General features: G+C 42.4%; 2 protein-coding genes across 2 annotated transcripts; one reads left to right on the top strand and one right to left on the bottom strand.

The window, feature by feature from the left end:
* Window positions 1–11,934: 11,934 nt before the first annotated feature.
* On the bottom strand, window positions 11,935–12,711 carry LOC141041273 (uncharacterized). The gene is made up of 2 exons (XM_073507402.1): window positions 12,142–12,711; window positions 11,935–12,027 (listed from the first exon to the last, which is right to left on the bottom strand). The coding sequence occupies exons 1-2, from the start codon at window positions 12,709–12,711 to the stop codon at window positions 11,935–11,937; spliced, it is 663 nt and encodes a 220-aa protein (XP_073363503.1).
* Window positions 12,712–17,231: 4,520 nt separating this feature from the next.
* LOC141041272 (uncharacterized) lies at window positions 17,232–17,960 on the top strand. The gene has a single exon (XM_073507401.1). The coding sequence runs from the start codon at window positions 17,232–17,234 to the stop codon at window positions 17,958–17,960; it is 729 nt and encodes a 242-aa protein (XP_073363502.1).
* The last annotated feature ends 6,297 nt before the right edge of the window (window positions 17,961–24,257 follow it).

The following is a 24,257-nucleotide window of genomic DNA, read 5'->3' as shown; positions in this document are numbered from 1 at the left end:
TCCTGTTCAGGTAATCCATTGCATCCTCACCATGATTATTCCACCGATTCAACGTTTGAACAAAAAAATTACCGGTGCTAGCAATTCCGCGGGCTGCGTACACACTGCATGTGCACAACACAGCAGGTGGGGCGCGATTTGAATATCGGTTCCGAATCCAATTATCTTCAGTTGGTCCGTGCTCAAACTGTTGCGCCGTCTTAACAGCAGAGGGGTTATGGATTTAAAATTAGGACTCATCTAACCTCACTTTAATCATGCCAACTGCATGCTTGCGCCGTGGTTTTGCTAACTTGAGTTATATCTCCAGCCATGCAAAACATAAGCACTCGTCTTAGCTGACCAACAAGAGACAGGTCAAATTATTTGTATAGATCCGCAATCTATAGCAGAGATCCAAAGGATTTACGTCCGTTTTTGCAAAGCAGTTACTAACTCAGAGTTAGAACCCGTCTTAGCTAACCAACCTGTTGATGATGGTCTCACATGGACTGCTAACAACTGTCTTACATAGCTGACCTGGTAACGATGACGTCTCATGACCTCTTATGTAGAGTTCGATGAGATGGACTCCACCCCACAGCTGTCGGAGACTCAGTCTCAGTCTGTCGATGGCACGGAGATTGTCACCCAAGATTTCATGGTTCATGACCAACTAGAGACAGAGAGACTAAGGATCGAGTTAAAACGTGCAGCGCACAAAAAGCTTGTTGAGGAGTACAGGACAAAGAAGCAGCTTGCTGCCTCGAAGTAGGTGTTTTTTTATCATGCATCTCGCGTGTGTCGTTGAAATTTCTTTGGAAATCAATGCCTCTCATTCTAGCTGCATTTTTAATCACGGCTTAAATATTTATCTCTGTTTTGCTGACTCGGCATTTATATGTAAGCTTCTGCCAGAAAAGCATGTGGTTCAACAATACATTTGCTAAAGGTCATTTCTTCTCTTTGTCCACAGAGCTGCTGCAATGGGTGAATACGAAGAAGAGTTCAGCACAAAACTTAGCTTCCAGAAATTCATTTCTGTCTGTGAAAAGCTAACAGAACCACAAAAGCAGCTTGTCAGAGATATTGGCTTTGGATACCTTCTAGATCTGTGCTGTCGCGAGCTTCCAAGGTGTTTCGTTCGCTGGCTTGTCCGCTATTTTGATTGCCCTTCTAGGTGTTTCATACTGCCTAGTGGATACAGATTCCTTATCAACTCGTACACCGTGCACCGGATCTTAGGAATTCCACTGGGCGGGCAGATTGTCCCTAGAAAATGCTCAGAAGCTTTCAGATGTCAGGTTAAGTCTGAAACTCGGTGTGCTGGGCACGCTCCAAACATCAGAGTTAACTGATCTCATAACCCCAGAGCTGATAGGAGAAGTGTTTCAACGGGTTTTCATGATGTTTGCAACAGCGGTATTTCTATGTCCAACGACATATGATTGCGTTAGCCCCGACTATTTAGCCGCTCTAGAAGGACCAGCAAGTAACATATCATCATATGATTGGTCCAATGCTGTCACGGAGAAACTGGTGACATCACTCCAGACCTTCAAGGACAAAGGATTCGCAGGCGCCCTGTGTGGCTGCCTCCTGATTCCAGTGGTTTGTTCACGAACTTGTACACTTCTTTATACCCACAAGCAGCTACAAGAACATGATTAATTTTTACCTCTTCCCCACTTGCAGATAACGTATTTTGAGTACCTGAATACGAAGATTGTGGACCTGGAACCTGACACTCCTGCAAGACTTGTCATGTGGGACACAGAGGCCATTAAGAATTATGATAACATAGACAGCATGTCAACAGAGGACGGAATTTTTGGGAAACACACGGTGAGTCAACTTTTCATCATTTTCCTTTGGCGAAGTTTTCGACTCAACATAATGACTTAGCTGCCATGTATTAATTTGACTTGACTGTAATTCTTTCCTTCCACATGGCAGCTGAAAGACATTAGGCGCACGCCTTTCCAACCACCGCGTGACTTTCAGGCGCCATTTTTCCAAATGAGTCCCAGACTAGAAGCCTACATAGAAGAATTTGTGCCTCAAGAAAAACTTTGTTCCGTAAGTGATTTCCAGCTTCTGCGCCTGATTTTATGTTTGAAATGATGTTCCCTAAGTTTTTACGAAACAGATACATGTCCTATTGTGTTCATCCAGACAGTTTCCTATAGTACGTTAGCCGTGCTTTTGTGTTAAAACCAGAAGTGCTTCCTATAGGACATTAGCTATGCTTTTGTGTTAAAACCATAAGTGCTTCCTATAGTACGTTAGCTGTGCTTTTGTGTTAAAACCAGAAGTGCTTCCTATAGTACGTTAGTTGTGCTTTTGTGTTAAAACTAGAAGTGCTTCCTATAGTACGTTAGCTGTGCTTTTGTGTTAAATATAGAAGTGCTTCCTATAGTACCTTAGTTGTGCCTTTGTGTTAAAACCAGAAGTGCTTCCTATAGGACGTTAGCCGTACTTTTGTGTTAAATATAGAAGTGCTTCCTATAGTACGTTAGTTGTGCTTTCGTGTTAAATATAAAAGTGCTTCCCATAGTACCTTAGCTGTGCCTTTTTGTTAAAACCAGAAATGCTTCCTATAGGACGTTATCTGTGCTTTTGTGTTAAAACCAGAACTGCTTCCTATAATACGTTAGCCGTGATTTTGTGTTAAATATAAAAGTGCTTCCTATAGTACGTTAACTGTGCATTTGTGTTAGATATACAAGTGCCTCCTATAGTATGTTAGCTGTGCTTTTGTGTTAAAACTAGAAGTGCTTCCTATAATACGTTAGCCGTGCCTTTGCGTTAAAACTAACAGTGCTTCCTATAGTACGTTAGCTGTGCTTTTGTGTTAAAACTAGAAGTGCTTTCCTATAATACGTTACTCGTGCCTTTGCGTGAAAACTAACAGTGCTTCCTATAGTACTTTAGATGTGCTTTTGTGTTAAAACTAGAAGTGCTTCCTATAATACGTTAGCTGTGCCTTTGCGTTAAATATAGAAGTGCTCCCTATAGTACATTACCTGTGCTTTTGTGTTAAAACTACAGGTGCTTCCTATAGAACGTTAACTGTGCCGTTGTGTTAAATATAGAAGTGCTCCCTATAGTACGTCATCTGTGCTTTTTGTGTTAAAACTACAAGTGCTTCCTATAGTACGTTAACTGTGCCTTTGTGTTAAATATAGAAGTGCTTCCTATAGTACGTTAGTTGTGCCTCTGTGTTAAATATAGCATTGCTTCCCTACGACGGTAGATCAACCATGCTTCATAAGGTACGTCGAGTGTGCTCTTTCAAGGAATGTGTTCACCATGATTCATGGACTTTGTTAGCCGCACTTCCCGCAGCACACCATGTGTCCTTCTGCGCACATTATTCCATGCCCTTTCTGCAATTATTGACACAACGTACAGTAGTTCACAAGATATTTTTCATTTTCGGTATTAATAACTTCTTTTCATTCTCGGTGTTAATAATATCTGATAGTTTTTCTTTCAATTCCAGGCCAAGATGAAAATTGCCAAAGTTATCAATGAAATGTACACAGAACTTTTCTCGCGGTTTCAACCAGTTCTCGAGCAGAAATTGGAGAAGCTCCTTTCACTTGGTAGGGATCTTAGTGCAAAAGAAACCAAGACCAGAGACCAGGGCGTTTATTGTAACTTGCAACAGGACAACTCAAATGAAAAAGAAACTTTTTCATCACTCCCTTCAACATATTCTATGCTTCCAAGTTCTAGCACGACAAGCAGTCAAAGTTCTTCCAGCAGGGCTCGACCAGTGTCCTTCACGCCACATCATACTCCCTGGAAAATTTAAAGGGTTGCTGCGATACCCCTGACCCAGAATCCCAGAAACCGTACGACAAAGAGCAGTCTGAAATTCGTCTATCTTCACGCCTAAAATCATCAACCTAGATTAAGTTGCTACTGGAAGTGAACAGGATCGACCACAACACAGAGGACATTGATGAACAAGCCAAGATTCATCTGGACAAAGTGCACAACCATCTGCACAACTGCCTTGATGGCTTGCCGGTCCATGAGCCCTTCGTATCAACATCCGAGATGCTGGAGAGCGGGGCAATTATAATGACAGGTGAAAATTCATCTGAGTGTTCTGTACCGATTGAAACCAAAAATTCTGCTGGAGGATCTGTAGACCACAACTCTCTGACAAGCCCACTGGAAAAACTCTTGGAGGAAACAGCAAAACCTACTCCAACATAAACATCAGCCTTGCACTCTGCGGTTGACAAACAATTACTGACTGATCCAATCTCAACAGATACACTTGGAGCACATGTTTATCACGTTGGGAAAACGTCACCAACTACTGCACGGTCCAGCGGTTCTGACAGCACTCACAACAACTCTTCAACCAACACAAAGAGCCTCACTGTATCCCAGCCTGCACAAAAATCAAACAATGTCACTAGACAACGTTCTTCTTCGCTGCCGGAAGATAACGTCCATCTTGTTTCAACTTTGAGTGACGAGAAGAACATTGGTGAAACAGAATGCACAAGAGCTACTTCCTCCCTTGCTCCTACAGTAGAAGTCCGCAGTGATTCTGCCAGCGGTTCTGGCTCAGTACTGGACACGGGAAAAGCAATTCCATCCACTAGTGATGCTCCACTGGTTGTTGCACCATCTGCCAATGCAGAAGACAATAACATTGCAGAAGAACATGAACAGTGTATGAAGCAACCACCTATTGATCCCACAGACAGCGTCCCTATTACCACAAGCACACATCCGCTAGAACCGGAACCACAAATGGCAGCTCACAAGAGGTCCTTACAGCAGTCAGAAGATCCAAGTAACAAGAGTACAGCGCCTCCTATGAAGAGAGTTAGGATACTAGAGCCTCCACATAATTCAACAGAAACTGCAAACAACCAGTCTCTACAAGCTGACAACCACAGAGGCCTCCTTAATTGTGGATTCATTGATGATGATCAAATATGGTCTGACCCATCTATCTATGAACAACTTGACAGAGTCATTGAACAAAAAAAGAAACAACCCTTTCATAACCAAGTAGCATCACAACAATGCCAACCTGATACTGTCTCACACTTGGCCAAGAATTCAAGCTCGTCAGCTAGATCTTCCCTTTCTAACTATCCAGAGCCACCTACCCAGCAGATCAGGATCAATGTCAGGCGGTAGCCACCTCACACAGGCATTTGATACGTCATACTCTACAGGTTTAACTCAAACTGTCTTGTCCCAAAGTTTACCAGCAACTCCCTTGTCCCAACACTACAACCAACCAGCTCCTAGTATCAAAAACCACTTCTACCGACATCCTGGTGCTCGGAATAACGGCGGTTCAAACAACAGCCAGCGCTCACCATATGCGATGAACAACCAAAGTCACAAGAAGTACCAGCAACAAACCACTGTCCATGATGCTCACTACCCCCAACACAATGATGCTCAGAATAACAGCACTACACGGTGCCAACAACGCCAACCTCAAGAGCAGAACAATCAGCAACCACACATAGGCGGGTCTAATGGCCAAAGTTACAGTGCCTTGCAACAACAGTTCAACAGCATGCAGTATTCCGGCCATCCTCTCCATCATTTTCCAACAGATATTCCTTCAAACTCAACCAGTGACCCAACTGTCAGAACATTAGAACTGCGCATGCAGCACCAACCACAACGCCTAATGTTCCAAAGAAACAACAATTATAATGAGGGGCGTCTGCAACTTAGTAATGGTCAATTGAACTCTGGTGGTCATGTCTTCTAGCCTCATCAACATCATTCTGAGCTCGAACAGACTCGATTCACTGACCAAGGGAATGACCATCAAGATCACTGCCAACTTTTGGAAATAAGAGATTCCACAAACGAGGAGAAAGAAGTGTATGAAACAATCGTCGACAATACGCCAGGTATCAAGCAAAATGATAGGCAATGAATTCATTGTTCCTGTTACAATAAAGTTTTGGTCCCTTCGTTTACTAATGCAATATATTCTGCCTGAAGCTATCATATTCAAGTGTTTCGGCTCGATTCTTCTACTATTGAAATTGAATACTAATCATTTCCTCTTATGTTAAAAAATAAAATCTTACGATTTAAAATTCATTTGTTTTTTTTCACAGCAAGAGGATATTCTCCGTCGATCGACGTTGGGCCGATCATCGAACTTTAGGTTTGTCAATGAAGGTATACGGATATATCAACTCATTCGTGGTCGATGCTTACTCAGCGTTGCTGATGAAAGAACAATTCTACGCAACGCCAGCATTTGTGCACAAGCATATAATGTACATTGACGCTTCTGTAAGTTCTTGCTTCTCATAAATAATAATAACAAACCACATTTACTACTACTACCACACTGAGTGACACAGCTTCAATTTTCTGCAGGATAAATTTAAAGTTCTAGGAGCAAGCACAGAACTACTCAAGGAACACATTGTGGAAAAAACTATTGGGTACAGGCTGCCCAACAAATGTAACATCGTGAGTTCACCCTACTCACTCTATCTGCCCAGTGTTTGTCTTTGATTCTACAAGTTTTTCTTGTTACAATGATATTATTCCCTGTTAATTGTTTTAGGTCTTAATACCTGTGAGAAAGGATCCACATTTTATCTACCTCATCATCGTGAATCTTGCAATGCGTCGCTTCGAAATTCTGTGTCCTTATATCAATTGCGACGGTATAAAGGAACACTCGGACATTGTCATCGAAAACTTCAAGAGAGCTTACCATTCTGCTTACAACAACTATCGTCACACCATGGCCTCCTTTCATGTCAAACCTGTGCAGAGTGTAAGTTTCTTTTAACTGTAGCTCTACCTCATTTAAACCATGCATCTTTTTGTTCCACTACACATCCCATATCTACTGTTCACCTTCTAATCACAGACATTAATGCTCTCAATTTTCAGGGATGACAGTGCTATTTACACCATGCATTTGATGCCGCTCATTAATTTGAATAATAATTCATTTTTTCTCAATAATGTAAGTTCACTCTCATTGACAACACATCAACATACATTCATCCAAGCCAGCTGAACATTAAGTTTTACTATAAATTTTATTAATTCGCACGGTTATGTGTTTGCAGATCCATGTGAAACCGATGAGAGAACAACTAACTTACAAAATGATAACATCCAACCACAACACAGGCCATGTATTTGAGGCACTGAGCATCGTCCTCGACAAGCACAATATCCGGCGCGAAAGAAGAAGAGTTGGAAGAAGATGACTACTGCTTAAATGTGCCTTAATTTAGCTGGAGCCATCCGAACATTGTTTCAGCCATATCGACTAATATGTAATCACAACAATGTTTGAGCTATTTTTGTGTCCGTCCAAGATATCTGCTATGGATCCCATTAAACACAGCTGTGCGTTCAAATGTCAAGTCTTAAATTCCTGAACAGCAAACATTTACAAATAAGAATCATATTTTTTCCAAAAGTTCTAAACATGATATTCAAGACATCACTTCCTTGCACTAGAACACCACTCACTTCGAGTAGACATAATAAAAGAAACAATTGGAACACGGAAGAAAAACACTATCGATTCGTAAGCATCCGACGAAGGAGCTAAATGACTCACCTCCAGTAATCCGGGTCACAGAGGCATTGTAGTGCCTCTTATCCACGTAGAACGTGCCTCTCTTACCACGGACAACTAAGCTGACACACACAAGTGCGCCACCAGTTAACACAGGACCGTCCCCTCTCGACAGCTTAACATCGGTCCCTCTCCAAGCCAAATGAGTCATGGAAGCACGACCGTGGCTCAAGTTAATGAAAGAAGAACCATCCTCTGTGATAGACGACTAAACTGAAAAAATACCAAAATAGAAGAACGACCGTGACTTCAACTAGAAAAGGTCCATGACCTCACAAGTTTCAACGACGAGTCTCTCTCAGCAAATAAGTGAAAGCAAACGTTTCGAAAGAAAGGCACGACCATGCCTTTGAGTAACATCGTAGACGCGCCTCTCCGAGCGAACGTGTAAGAGAAAGCATTTGCGAACAACAGACAGAACTCTGACTCAACATAACATAGCACATGCCTCCACTAACTAGTCAGACGTGACTTCACTAGCAGACTAACTAGAAATATTACAGAACATACAACCATGACAGTGACTCATACTAACATAACGCAGTGCCTCTCCGAATTTAATACCCAAAGGAAGGATAACGCCTCTACCAAACATACGACAATGCATCCAATGCCTTCACGGCCATGCCTTTCAAAATCAAAGTACCACCACAATAATTGAAACACAGAAACGCAACTGTCGATAACACAATACTCCCACAGCAAGTATCACACTGGATTACTGTGCCTAAAACAGACAACATATATTGAAACAGACAACATGTATTGAAACAGACAGCAAAGTGAGAAAATCTGAAGAATCTTAAACACACTCAAGCTGTGCATAAAAACATTTCAAACACACAACCACAACCGTATATTCAATATAAAAACAACCGTGCCAAACACAGTACAAACACAAAGCAAAAGTAAAGCCCCTACCTGTCAGTGAAGAAGCTAGCAAACTAATAAGACCAGAGCGTGCCTTGCCTAAAACAAAAACAATGCCTCCCTGAACAGACAACTGTGCGCTGCCTAGAATCACGAAAGTGCACATCTGAGTGCTCCCCTTAATACATCTCATCTTATACCAACTCGTAGCAAAAAATCATAGAGGAAAATATTCTTGAAGGCACCCAATCAAGAAAAACATAATGGAACGAAAATAAACTTAAATTTCCAAACTAGTCAACTCCATCCAGTTCAAAATAAAACAACCACAATTACAAATTCATCAGTCTATGTAATATTACCCCATACAATAACTATCAAATAACCAATTCATCACACAATCCATCTTGCCAGCACTTCCACCTGGACTACTCCTTAGAAACGTCCTCGCCATCTGAGATCAGGAAGACAGCGACGATGCAGGATGTCCCTCATCGACAGAAACCGGCGGTATAGCTCATAGCTCACATACCCTTCCTAAGGAAAAGCAAATGAAAACATGAATATACAAAAAAAACAAGTATTGTTCTAGCAACAAAGGCAGAAACTAACGAAAATTAAATCTTCACTTACAGTAGCTCCATATTTCAGGTGATCAAAAGTAAGTGGTTTCCAATCGCAGTAGTGACGAAGAAGTTCTGGAAAAGATGACTCCAGCTTCGAATAAGATTCGTCAATGATGGCTCCTGCTAAGTCCTCCATGGAGTCCCTTTCTTCGCCGCCTTTGATCATAAACTTCTCTTGGATGTCAATGTGGTACCCTTCTGGAATTCTGATGAAATCTTGAAAAAGAGCATCTCTAATATTCCTGACGCCCACACTAGAGAAAGTTATACCTCTATTCTCAAGGAAATCCTTCAGGGCAGGGCACTCCGTCCTGGCCCTGCAGAAGTGATAGAGCAAAACATGATTCCGCATAGCCAGTTGCATGACGGCGACTTTTCTACGCCCGTAACAATCCTTTCGCGTGAACTCCACGCCGAGACCAACAAACTTGTGCTTCTCCTCGCGCAACCAGTCCTCGTACAAGCCAATGATCTCCTCCACCTTGCCAAGCTCGTTGGTGTACCACACGTCGAGCTTCGTGTTACCATCGGCAACTATAGGATGGTACTCGGTGGTGTTCAAAAAGTCATCCATGGCAGCGAGCCGCAAGGTGCCAATGGAGATTCCTGAGACCCTACGACAAGGTTGGGAAGTGGCGAGGAGGGTGGGAACTGACTGATGTTCTATGGCTACAATACGACGTGAAGACCTCACAAACACGGCCAGTATTTAACCTTGGCAAGGGACGTTTGAGTTACAATGCGCATTAACGTGTGAACTAGGAACAGCGAATAGACGGTTGTGCTTCCGAAGCTCATAAAACCATGCACTTCGTAAAGTCATGGCTATGCACAAATATTTGATGCCGTGGAGAAATCGAGGAGCCTCTAACTTTATTTTACGATAACTGACACACTGAATAGTCACATCAAACAGCCGGCACATCGGTCATCAATTCCTCCTTTGAACAAAGACCACCAATGGAAGAATCCAATGAAGCAAACAAACAGCCAGCTTTACACCTTAGATCCGAAGGCCAAAACTCATCCGTGCCTCATCTAGCTAGATTCACAACATCTGTCCCTCGATAGTCAAGGTTGGTTTCACGTGAGGCCCGGGTATGCAGGCACAAGACGCACATACGTGTCTATCGGGCATGGGTATGCAGGCACACGACGCACATACGTGTCTATTCCACAGGCACGGGTATCACCACAGGCATGTAGAGATACAGGCAGCAATTCGCCGAAAACACGTGAATGCAGGCAACGAAGGCACGGAAACGTAGCCTCTACAGGCACGTCCTTCGGCTTGTCAAAGCACGAATACGGCCTTGCAATTAACGTTCTCGAGCCACGGCTACACACCCTCTGCGTACAGACATGGGATTGCAGCTTCTCCGACGCACAAGCACGGTTTTTGAATTGGCATTCTCGAGGCACAGATACAAATCCTCTGCATACAAATCCTTTGGATGCAAAAAAGAGAGGTGGCAGAGGCATCGGTAAGAACACTCTGTTCGAGAGGCACGGTTGCAAACTCTCAAGAGGGATAGCCATGTGACACCGCAGACACATAGACTCGTGACGTGTATCACATGAGGATACATCAAATACAAACAGCGAATCAACGGAAGAAGTGAGAGAGCCACAGTTTTACAGTGTCCCGAGGCACGGGCGTGTAGAAGCACAGGCACGACGAGTCACAGCCACTGCATCCCCTCACGGACGGGCGTCTGGCACCACAGGCACGTAGAGTCACAGCCAGCATGTCTCCTGAGACAAGCGAATGCAGGTACAGGACGCACGGAACTGAAGCGTATACAGGCACGGAATTGCGGCTTTTGGCGCACAGGTACGGCTTTGGAATTGGCGTTCTCGAGGCATGGGTACAAACCACCTGGACGCACTAAAGAGTGGTGGCAGAGGCACGGTTGTGTAGTCTGAAGAGAAACTGTTGTGTGACACCACCACATAGAGACAAGAAACTAAAAATGTTGCCTCGTACGTTACCAGACGAGCCTCTCTTGTGCGAATGTGTAAAACACAACAATACAAACACAAACAAACGGCGGTGAATATAAGCCAAACAAAAAACACGCTTCTCCCAAACAATACATACGTGTCCACTCACGGACGGGCGTCTGGCACCAGAGGCACGTAGAGTCACAGCCAGCATAACGCCTGAGACACGCAAATGCACGTACAGGAGACACAGAATAACAGCGTATGCAGGAACGGAATTGCGGCTTCTCATAGTTGTCGAGGCACGGGTACAAACCACCTGGATGCACAAAAGAGTGGTGGAAAAGGCACGGTTGTGTAGTGTCAAGAGGAACTGCCGTGTGAAACCAGCACGTTACAGACATGGCGTGTGTCACGGATGTACATACATAGACGGAAAGAAGCCACGGAAGTGAAGCCTGAACAGACACGGATGTCCGGATTCTCGAGGCACGGTCCTAAAGCACACAAAGACATGAAACTAAAACGTTGCCTCGTACGTTAGCAGACGTGCCTCTCTTGTGCGAACGTGTAAAAGACAACAATACAAACACAAACAAATGGCACTGAATATAAGCCAAACACAAAGCGCGCTTCTCCCAAACAATACATATGCGCCACTTCAACAGGTTCTCTAAATATACATGAACTCGCGCAAACGTCAACAATGAACTTGTAACATGAAAAAACATAAGAAATTATATTCACATAACATGACACGGTACTCCATAGGTTTGAACTGTCTAAAAGTACTCATTAATTATACAAAAAAAGAAATGAAAGTCTTCTAGGAGTCCAGTCTGCTCAAACCACCAGGACCATTCTACTCAGTTGGAGTTCTGCTCAGAAGCATCAACGGCGTCTGGGGTCGGGAAGACAACGAGGATGCATCATGTCCTTCATAGACAGAACTCGGCGGTAGAGCTCGTAGCTGACATACCCATCCTAATACAAAAAGCGGATGAGAATAAAGATATACGTAAAGGGGGAAAAGTACTATTGTTGCAATAAAACAAAAATATAAAGACAGAAAATCATAAAAACGAAATTTTCACTTACGATTGCCGCATATTTCAGGTGTTCAAGGGAAAGCGGCTTCCATTCCCAGTAGTCATGCAGACCTTGTGGAAAAGACGACTTCATACTCAAGTAAAATTTGTTTATGACGGCTCCTGCCAAATCTGCCATGGAATCCCTTAGATTGCCTCCTTTGATCATGAGCTCCTCTTGAAGGTCGATGTGACACTCTCTTGGGACTTTGAGGTAACTGTTTGCGAGAACATCCCTATCATTCCTGACGTCGACACTAGCGAAAATTATACCTTTGTTCCGAAGGAAATCCTTCAGAGCAGCGCACTCCGTCCTGGCCTTGCAAAAGTGATAGACAAGAACATGCTTGCGCATCGCCAGTTGCATAATGGCGACTTTTCTACTACGATCAAAATAATCCTCTCGTGTGTACTCCAGATCAAGACCAACAAACTTGTACCTGTCCTCACGCAGCCATTCCTCATAGAGAGTAAGAATCTCCTCCACCTTGTAGGGCTCGTTAGTGTACAACACCTCGAGCTTGGTATTACCATCAGCATCTATAAAGAGACGCTCAGTAGTGTTCCTGAAGTCGTCCATGGAACCGAGACTGAGACGATAATGGAGTTTGACTGTGCTTCTCGTACGAGGCGAGGATGACGGGAGCTAACTGCACTTCTCTGCAGAGAATAAGACGCGATAACCTCCCGGAATAGACGACTACTTAACCTTGGGGAGAGACGACTCGGTTACCATGCACCCATTAAATTGCATCGCGAACGGTGTGAATGGACGGTTGTGCTTCTGCAGCTTATGAAACCATGCACTTCAAAAGTCACGACTGCCACGCTGTAATCGAGGAGCCCCTAGATTAACTCTAGCACGGTATCTAGCACAATGAATACTAACAATAAATAGCCATCCCATCGGTCACCAGCACATCTTTTGACCGACAGAACAATGAGAGGAAGCAAACAAGATGACCCTGTCGTACAAATACTACACGGGGACTGAACAAAAATAGAAGCACAGTTCGGCTAGCACAAAAGCCACACGCGTGCCTCCACTTTGCTTTAAAGACAAACCTCAGTGATATCAACGGACCTGCATCTCTATGTCTGCATACCACCGAAAACATTGCCAAAACAAAAGCACGTCCATGCTTCTCACATACAAATAACTGTGGGCTATCATAGATATTCCCGCCTGAACCCAACGTACAAACAGTGGCTCCCTGGGTCAACGACTGCTTGAAAAAAATTGCAATAACAGAGTCACGAACCATGACTCCATTCCAGATACAAAAGTGCCTCTCATTAGGAACCATCATGCCTCCCCTCAATTTGCCTCCCCTGACGTATCGACCATGCCTCTCCTGCTACAACGACCGTGCATCTAATAACATCATCACCGTTCCTCTCCTAAATACACACCCAACCATATCTGATTAAACATGTGATTAAAACAAATTAAAACACAGAAGCACGACTATGCTTTTCAGCATGTATAACCGTGCCTCACAAAAAGTATGTGAGGCAGGATAGGCACGTAAAAGACTCCGCTCGGAGGCAGCACAGCTGGACAACTATAATGGGAGGCAGCTGGACGAGTCAAACATCTCTTGTCCCCATAACACCTCGGAATGCACGCACACCATCTACAACCAGCATTCATTCCATTTCGCAGAATAAAAAATAAAACAAGAAGCACTCATTACTACTCTTGCTCTCTCTCGTCTCCTTTATATTTCAATAAGCTCCAACTCCCTCAGCCACATCACAACTCATTTGCCTTCTCCGTCGCCTGCTTCTAGGGTTCGTGCTTCTTCTCCGTCTCCTGCTTCTAGGGTTCGTGCTTATAACCCGCACACAATCGATTAATTTCTAAGCCATACTTCTCTCGTAGATTGCTGGCCGTGGGTGCTTGCCCTAAGCTTCCCATCACAACCCATCTGCCTTATCCGTCTGCCTACTTCTAGGGTTTGTGTTTCTTCCCCGCACACAGTCTCATTTCAAACAAGTTATTGTAGAGTTTTTATTGGGTCTCTTGATTAACTTCTAAGCCGTGCTTCTCTCGTAGATTTGCTAGCCGTGTGCGCCTGCCCTAAGCTTCCCCTACCCCAATCTCCGTTCGTCAACCCTCGTTCTTCTTCTGTCCCAGGTAAAAAGCATATGCGTAAGCAGCATGCTCCGATCCGTATTTACGTTTTACGTTGAGGTTTTTCATTTGATAGTTATTGAAGCATCAGATCCGGTACAACGACTTCATTCTCTAAAGGAATATAAAAACCATTTGAAAATCTAAAAAAGTGTTATAAACTCTGTCATACTGCTTTTCTCGAAGGAGTAGATGAGCAGATTTCTGGTAAATTTGTAGTTGTTGCCTGCCTTCAATATGGCTAAAATATTTGAAGCTAGTCGTTGTCTACCTTCGACGTTGAAGCTTGTTTTTAAACTGTTATGATATTCTTGTTTTCTTAACACAGTTTTTCTGAATTATTTAGGTATGATTTGCCCTACCTGCCGCCAACCAGGCGGCCCTTGCGAACCACACCCTGAAGTTCTCCAGGAGTTTGAGGTTATTCTTGATGAAAATTGCTGGAGCCGCATGGTTAATAAGCATCACTAACACATTAGTTGCTTACAACATAGTAGAAATCGTCACTGTCACTCATACCCCCTTGCACCTACACTAGGTTCCCCTGCTGCCACTTCTTCGCACCTACCTTGTGTTTTCATTTTCCATTAGTTTGCCTGCCTATGCCCTGATTAATATAGTCCATTAGTTTTGCCTGCCTATGCCTTGATTATTATAATGCATCTTCAGTTCTAATTAAAATTAGTCAACATATGCCAAAAATCTGTATCCATTAATTTATAATACAATTATGTTGTTATCTGTAATTCTTATCAAAAATTCATATCCAATTTAAGAAAACTTTTAACATTAATAGTACGTGAGTTCAAATTTATACTTACAGGTTGTTATTTGCACTATTTTTTCCAGTATGTACCTTGTAATGTCAGAGCTTTTCTCGCTGAATACATTGAAGAGCCAGCCCTTCTTACACATGAAGGAAGGTCTTACAATGCTTTGTTTAAGCATAGGGCGAACTACACAAAGTTCTATGGTGGTGAGTGGAACATCTTTGCGGCTGATTATGAACTTCGTGCTGGAGACCTCATAGAATTTGAACTACCAAACGAGGGTCTCAATCTCGAAATACAAACATATCGGGATGACAAAAGGCTGCTTCCATTACCCCACGTTGGTAGGCATTTAATATTACAAACATTACAAACTTATCTTCTTTCGTTATATTTTTATATTACAAACTTATCTTCTTTCGGTGTAATTTTATATGCATGAATCGAACTGAATAATATTAACACCGTGTTGGATATAACTTTATCTAACTTTAAAAGCTTTTTTCTTTTTCTAGCTCTCGACGATCTTTCTTCTGACGATTTTGACCATGTTCACTGTTGTGTCTACTCTAAGGATATTGAGCTTACCTACGACCAGACACGATTCTTTCTACAACGCCTTTTCGGAGATACTTTCATCCGTTGCCGTCCATTTGTCCATGTCTTGACTCCCACTAACACCAAAGACTATGTCATGGTTGGTTACAACTGTCCTTGTTAAAATACCAAACGTATTTTGCTCATATGTAATATAAACAATACTGACGTAATATTGCTTATATGTAAAATTATAAAGAACCTATTTATTCAAACCTAAAACAACAAAACTTTTGTTGTTCTCTTAATATGTTGTTTTATCTGTTTACACACAAACCTGAACATGCCAGGAATTATATTACTTCCAATATGGAATTTCTTAATGTTTGTGCACTCACCATATTCAGACATTCTTTTGTTTATCGTCCAAGTGACAAATCAACGGTTTTAATTTCTATTTAATTTCCATTTTCTTCTAGAAAATTCCGAGGAGCGTTGTCTCAACACTGAAGAGATGGGTGGACATGCCAACCATTGGCAGGGTAACCCTTGAAGCTCCTGATGAACCTACACATGTCATCAGTCCTTCATCGTACTACATCTCCAAAAACGACGGCAGGATGGTAATAGAAAAGTCTTCTTTCAGAGACTTCATATCAGCTGCATCCTTCGTTGAGAAGAACGTTGTTCTAATCACTTTCAAAGAGCGCCATGACCATTCTGTGTCCATCATCATTCAACATATTATGTAGATTCCGTCGGAACTAGCACCTAAAATGGAAGCAAACAGTGTATCTCCTAGAATGTTCAACGCTCGTTTCATGATGATGCCTCCAGGAGTAAAACACTGATTACTATAAGTTTGCTAGTTAGGATGGTAGAGTAATGTAATTATTATGGACCATGTGCTTACTTGAACTATGGGAATGATCTTTTGCAACTTATGTAGCTCTTACAGACACTCAACTTACTGTTTCAACCATCGGAATGATCCTTTGAAACAAATGTTGTTTGAACTATCGAAATGATTCATTCGAAAAAATGTAGTTCTTATCCTTTCAAAAGTTCACAATTCAAAAAACCAAAAAACAAAAAGATTCATTTTCAAAAATCAAACAAAACAAGAATCAGTTTGTGATTCAAAACCTCTATCAATGCCATGTTATCAAACTTATTCTAGTGAAACATATCTCAATTAAAAACCAAACAGGACTCCGTTTTCAAGTCGAAACTATCTTTACTTCAACTTTTCCTAAACACACACTTGTGCACCGAATAACATAAAAACCGTGCCTCCCTAACCAAGGAAGATTATTAATTGAAAAAAACATTTTCACAACAAAGGCACGACCATGCATCTGCTGAGTGTTCTACCGTTTACACGACTACTTTCACAGCCAAAGATGGATCACGCAGGCAGCACGAAACGAATAAAAAAATCAATGAACAAGAGAAGCGAAAATCTTAAAAAAAACAGATAAAACAAACCCCTGTTTCCGAAATTCTACGCCTGGAACCGCCGCGTGACTAGCAACTACTCTTTGGCGGTTTCCTTTTTTGCACAACAAAAGAACCCTTTCACTTTTCCGACTCCATTTCATCCTCTTCCTCTAAAGTTTCTCGCCGACCGCAGTTCACCACCGCACACCTCCAGCCATGGACGACGGGAAACTAACAACACTCACCAAACACATCACTACCCATGGTACAACCGTGCTCGAGGTGGTGTACACCAACGACCCAAGGACCGTGGAGCGGATCATCAAAAAGTACGAAGAATGGCTAAAGGAGGAGAAGAACAAGTTCGTCGGCCTCGACCTCGAGTACACACGTAAGAGCAGTTACATACGACAAGGGATCGCCGTCGTCCAACTTGCCATGCGCGAGCATGTCCTTGTATACCACTACTGCAGATCTGAGCGCTCCCAGGCGTTAGTTGACTTCCTGCAATGGAAAGCGGTAACTTTCACTAGCGTCGACACCTGGAACGACAAGACCATGCTTGCCCGTGCATGGATCAAAATTCCAGATGAGCACCACGTCGACATCCAGAGGCTATTATGCATCAAGGGTGGTGGAGAAAGGGACTCCATGGGTGACCTTGCAGCGGCCATCATCGACCCCTCATACAAGAACATGAAGAAATCATTCCCAAAGGAGAAGCACCAGTTCTGGGAGTGGAAGCCACTTTCCCCGATACACCTTGAGTACGCGGAAAAGGATGGGTATGTTAGCTACGAGTTGTACCGTAGAATCCTAATCATCAAGAACGGGATACGTCACCTCCACCAACAACCAATGAAAGAAAGACTCCGCCCATGTAAGAGCAATGACGAGGGATCTTCCAGCGGCTGGAAGCGCTGGAAGGGAAACAGTGGTTGGTAAATTGCGAGAAAATAGATGTCTACATTAAACTAGTCGGAACTACTATTATCATAATTTGGATTGTATGAACCTATGTTGTAAATATGTTTGTTGTTGCTCAAAGATGTTGTGTGTATTGTATTACTATTTTACGTTTGAACTTTGAACACAGTGGTGTGCTCATGTACAAATGCATACTACGTTTTGCATGTTTAAATGCAATTAGAAAGTTATGTACCAGTACTGAGCAAGCATATATTGTATCCATGATTATAGAACGAGAGATATCTCGCACGATATTGTATTATAATTTTCATACTCAACCTTTACAAGATGCATTGTGCATTTACAAGAATATGTGATGATATTGTTGTAAACTTTCAATACAATGCTTATTAAACATTGGCGTGAACAATTCATAAATATTGCAGAAGATCATTCGGTACACAGTCACAAGCGAAGAGAACTTTGTTACTTTAACCACATTGAAAAAAAATCCTTGCCTCCATTTCACATCAAACACCGCTCCGTCCATTCAGAACATCCTTGCTATTGCACACAGGTTCCTCTCCGTACACCAGTTCTGCACGATGCCACAAAACTACACTACTATGTGCAACTGACCTATGTACAAGCGTGGCTCGCTAAGTGTCTACTCAATCCATGCCTGTGGTGCCACGCACCCGTGACCCTAGAGACTTCACACCTGTGCATCCACAACCGAGCCCCTCTAACCAGATATTTGGACCGATGCCTCTACTGCCATACATCCGTGCCTCTAGAATCTTGACAGCAGCAAGAGGGTTCAAAACCGTGCCTCCACACAACCGTGCTTGTACTGACTGCACTTCCATGCCTCTGTTTGCTTGATCAACGTGCCTCACATGAAACCCACAGTAACTCTACATGCTCCGCACGCGTGATCGCCAATGCAACTTTGGTGCTGCACAGACGCGTCTCTCAGTATACCCGTACCTCCACAACCGTGCTTGTACTGACTATAATTCCATGCCTCCATTTTGCTCAATCCACGTGCCTCACATGAAACCAACAGTAACTCTACATGCTACACACACGTGCCTCTGGCATGAAACCCATAGTATCTCGCCCGTACAACTTTGGCGCTGCACACACGTACCTCTCAGTATACCCGTGCGTCCTCACGACCGTGTCGGCACTGACTTCAATTCCGTGCCTTCATTTGCTTAATCCACGTGCCTCACATAAAAGAGATGCACAGCCGTGCCTAAGAGTAAACAACACACGTGCCTCTACTGTATTGATAACTATGACCCAAATTAAATAACATCCGTCCAAAAAACATATTTAAAAGAGATGCACAGCCATACCTCTTCTACAAACATACAACAGCAATGAACACTTAGGTTCATATCGTTTCATATATCTAGATAACATTAAACCGTAGCATAGATTTTTAAACAAAATCCATTTATGTTCAAAGGCTATAACTAACATCACTGCAGCAGAAGATTGAAGATAACAACAAGCCTCCCATCACGCTCTTTGAAAGTTATCAGCACCAAGTTGTTTACTTCAATAGACGATGCCTAGAGAAAATCACTGAAACCTTCCTGTTTGAACACCATTCTACTACCCAAGCCAATCAAGTAGGAGCAAGGAGTGCTCACATATATATCATCATCACCAGATTCCAAAGTAACTTCAAGGGTTAAAACGCCAGTCATAGGAAAAGTCACAAACTCCTTCAAACTCCTCACAACAATACCAGGAATAACCTGACAAAAAACATCAAGCTATCAGAAATAGAACAAAAATTCAAAACTATAAATAGAAGAGATAATAAAAATAAATAAATAAGCAGAAACAAAGAAAAAACAGTGGAAAAAAATCTGACCATATGATGACCATTAACATTCATGGAATCAATCCTGCGTACAAAAGGACAACAGGGTATGTAGACATCATCAAAGAGTTGACACCTCATGAAATACATCTGCTGATAATTAAGAAAAACACCATGGATGTAATAACAACTCCCAACAAGTTCCATCTCAGAGTCGCTCAAACCATCAAGAGCTACAAAATATAATTACACAGGCTGAAGGGAACAGAAAAATCATCATGTGCAATAAAACAAGCTAAAAACTTCCTTAAAAATAAACCTTACCAACAGACGGTAAAGGAGACAACGCATCTCCACGACCAACACGATAAAAATCAATACCAATCCACGTTCCATAATGTTCAAGCCTAATGGTCATTATATCATGAGGACGAACACCATAATCACTGACCAATCGTTCCCAGGAAGGACCATGGAATTTGCTCCTCAACTGACCATGACTAAACAGAACACCATACAAATAACCCTCATTGCACTAAAGAGCAAGATCAGTATCTTCGTCACCCCTCCTTATGGCTAAAGCCCTACACTCCTCGATGTAACGAGCAAGATGAGCTCTAACACTGCACGGAACATACTGCACAACAAATCAAAACAAGGATCATAATCAAAACCTAAACAGCATGAGCAGCACCAAAAGAAATAAGTGTGTGTGCCAAAAATTGAACAATTATAAAATGATATTCTTACAACACGCCTCCAACAACGCCGATCCAGGACCACACTGAACCCATCTAGAGAAGAATCAACAGAAGAACACGGGCCACCAGGCATACGGCAAAAAGGACAAGCCATAACTGCAAGGAACACAATGATTATCAAGAACTAATCCCACAAAACCCAGTTGAAACTTGACATCTGATAGTGTTGGTAGTCCCCACCCGTAACTACCCCATAAATCTCCATATCCCGGAAATATAATGGGAACAAAAAGAGAAACGACAAAGGGAAACAGGGAACCCACGAAGGCAACCGGTAGGGAACGGCGATCACGCAAACGGGGAAGCGCGGTCGACGCTAAAGAAGGACCGCCGTAAGAGCAGGCAACAAGCGCGGCGGCCGGGACAGGGGCCGCCGTAACCACGCGACAAGAGCGGCGGCCGCGACGGGCGGAGACGACGGCAAAGAAAGAACAGTGCTCCACGACGGTTCGCCCACACCAGAGAGAAACAGATCTCAAAACAGATCAAAAGGTTTTACAAAACATTAAAAGTATAAGGACTAAAGTGAAAAAAGGAAAACCCAGAAAGGGAAACCGAAAACCGGAAAACACGGGAGACGCCGTGCGCGCGACAAGTGTCGCACGCGGAGCGCCTCGGAAAAGTCTCACGACCGCTCCGCGCGTGACACTTGGCGCGTGGGGAGCGCTCCCCGACTAATCGTTGCGAGGAGCGCTCCTCAATTAGTGATTTCGCTCTAACGATGCATTGAAAATTAGACATGTGTTCAAAAAAAAGTGGGCCTTTGCCTAAGCAGATCTTCGAGTGGGCCTCTGCCGATGCGGACTGGCTTGTCTGGCCCGCTTGCTGCGACGGACCTGGTCCCTTATCATCGAAATCACTAATTGAAGAGTACTCGTTGCAAAGATCACTCCAATTCCCCTGGTTGCGACAAGTGGCGCGCGCCACTTGTCGCAACCTGGGAGTTTTCCCTTTTTCATAGATCCATTTATTCAAAACGTTTTATCTTTCAAACTGTGCGTCCAAATCTCGAACCGCTTTCACCGTCGGATTCCTCGTGTCGAGATCTTCAAAACTAGATCCTATGTTGATAGGTTTTGACGAACTTTTTTTCACGAAAAAACCGCACGAAAAAAACGAACCGAGAGCACGGGTATTTTCCCTTTCCGAAAGAGGCACGCCCGTGCCTCTCGTGGAGCAAAACCGTGACTCTCGCGAAAGGAAAAAGAAAGAAAACGCATTTTTTTCTGTTTCCGAGGAGGCACGGCCATGACTCTCGTGAAAGCACAACCGTGCCTCTTGCGGAAGCAAAACCGTGACTCTCGCGAAAGGAAAAAAACAGAAAACGCGTTTTTCCCTTTCCGAGAGGCACGGCCGTGACTCTCGCGAAAGCACAACCGTGCCTCTCGCGGAAGCAAAACCATGACTCTCGCGAAAGAAAAAAAAAAGCAGAAAACGCGTTTTTTTCCTTTCCGAGAGGCACGGCCGTGACTCTCGCGAAAGCACCCGTGCCTCCCACGGAAGCAAACCTGTGACTCTCGCGAAAGAAAAAAAAACAGATAACGTGTTTTTTTCTTTTCCGAGAGGCACGGCCGTGACTCTCGCGAAAGCAAAACCGTGCCTCTTGCGGAAGCAAAACCGTGACTCGCGCGAAAGAAACAAAAAAGGAAAACGCGTTTTTTCGCGCAAAAAATAAATTTTTCAATTTTTTTTATTGAAAAGCTGAGGAAGACCATGGAAAACCAAAATGTCGAAAAAAACCCGGAAAAACCGTTTAAAAAGCCGAAAACGCGTGCGGAAAAATAAAAAAAATTAAAATCCGGAGGGATCGCCCAGAGCGCGACACGTGGCGAATGGCTGAGAGCGCGCCAAGTGGCGCTGATCGTTACGAGGCTCCCGAAGGAGCGCTCGTTAACTAGTTGCTCTCCCTTTTCATGCCCCCCACCCCACACACGCGAGAGCTATGTCTCGCATTAAACGAGACGGTAGCAGCTCTCGCTGAAGGCCCCCCTCCCCCCGCGCGTCATATTGGGCCGGTCCATTCGCACGTGCATAGGAAGTAGAAAGAGCAGAGGAAAGGGGAGAAGTAGGGATTGGTCTCCAGGGAGATCGCGGTAAGTTGCATTCGTGGTAAGTAGTAGGGGCGCGTCCTACTTGAGGCAATTCGAGCCGGTTTTCTTTGGGTTTTTTTTGTTTCTTTTCTTCTCCAATTTTTCAATTTTTATTGCATTTTTCTTTGTTTTTAATTTTATTTTCCCTTTTTTTGGTTTTCTTTGTTTTTTCATTACTATTCTACATTTTTGTCTATATCAACAACATCTTTTTAATACATGTCTAACATTTTTCCAATACAAATTAAACACTTTTGTAATACATGGTTAACATTTTTTTCTATACTCAATTTGAACGTTTTTCAAATACAAGATTAGTTTTTTTAATACTTGGTCAACATTTTTTCTATAGATTACTAACATGTTTTTAAAAATGCTGGATTAGTAAAAAGATTCAAATTTTATGAATACATGGCCAAGATGTTTTCTATGCACATTCAACATTTTTCAAAAGTTTGATTAACATTTTGAACACTTGTTCAACATTTTTAAAAATTATTTAATAACAATTTTATATACATGGTAAAACATTCATCATTAGATACATGGTCAACAATTGTTTTTACAAATTTAACATTTTTCAAATAGTTGTTCAATTTTTTTCAAATGCTTGATTAACATTTTTAAATACATGTTTTATTTTTTTCATCATGTTTTAGTACAAGGCAAACAATTTTTCTATACACATCTAACATTTCCCAAATGCTTGATTAACATTTTAAAAATATTTTTCAGCATTGTTTTTTGACAATGCTTCATTAAGATTTTTATATACATGATAAAAAATCATCATTTTTTAAAGTATGACCAAAAAAATTTCTATACACATTCAACACTTTTCAGAATGCTTTTTGAGAAATTTACAAATACTTGTTCCACATTTTTCAAATGTTTTGTGATGAATAGTACTACTTAAAGGGATTGACTATTCGTCACCCTGGGTGAGGAATAGTTATTCCTCACCCCATTTCTATTTTAACATCAATGCACAATAATTTTACGTTCCGTAAAATTTTGTCTTATTTTGACCGTAAAAGGGGAATTTAAGAAAATATATAATCACCTTAAAAATATTTTATGTTACGTCAAAATACAAAACATAAAAACATAATTTAAAATGTACATAAAATACGATTTTTCTGTTCTTATAACCGATATTTTAGTTTCTTATACCAAATTTTACATGGTGAATCAATATGAATGTAACTATTTGTATTCGAAATGTAATTTATTTATGGAACAATTGTAAGATTACCTCGGGTGAGAAATAACTTATTATGCAGCCTGCTGATGAATATTATATATATTGACTATTCGTCACCCTGGGTGAGGAATAGTTACTCTTCACCCCCCCCCTCCTCCTCTGTTTTAACATCGATGCACCGTAAATTTTATCTTATTTCAGACGTGAAAAGAGAACGTAAGAAAATATATAATCAATGTAAAAAATATTTTATGTTACGTAAAATTACAAATATAAAAATATAGTGTAAAATATAGAGTGGATGAGGGCGGCGGCTGGCGGCGCGAGATCTGGTGCTTTCCCCCCTCCCCTGGTCAGGTTGTGCTTCGTCGAGTCGCCAGTTCCTGGACAGGGGGTGGCTGGTGGCGGGGACGCAGTCCAGGCGAAATCCTTGGCCGG

Source organism: Aegilops tauschii, chromosome 2 (genome assembly GCF_002575655.3).
Source record: "Aegilops tauschii subsp. strangulata cultivar AL8/78 chromosome 2, Aet v6.0, whole genome shotgun sequence".
Classification (NCBI taxonomy): domain Eukaryota; kingdom Viridiplantae; phylum Streptophyta; class Magnoliopsida; order Poales; family Poaceae; genus Aegilops; species Aegilops tauschii.
This window is presented reverse-complemented; position numbering and strand designations above follow the sequence as displayed.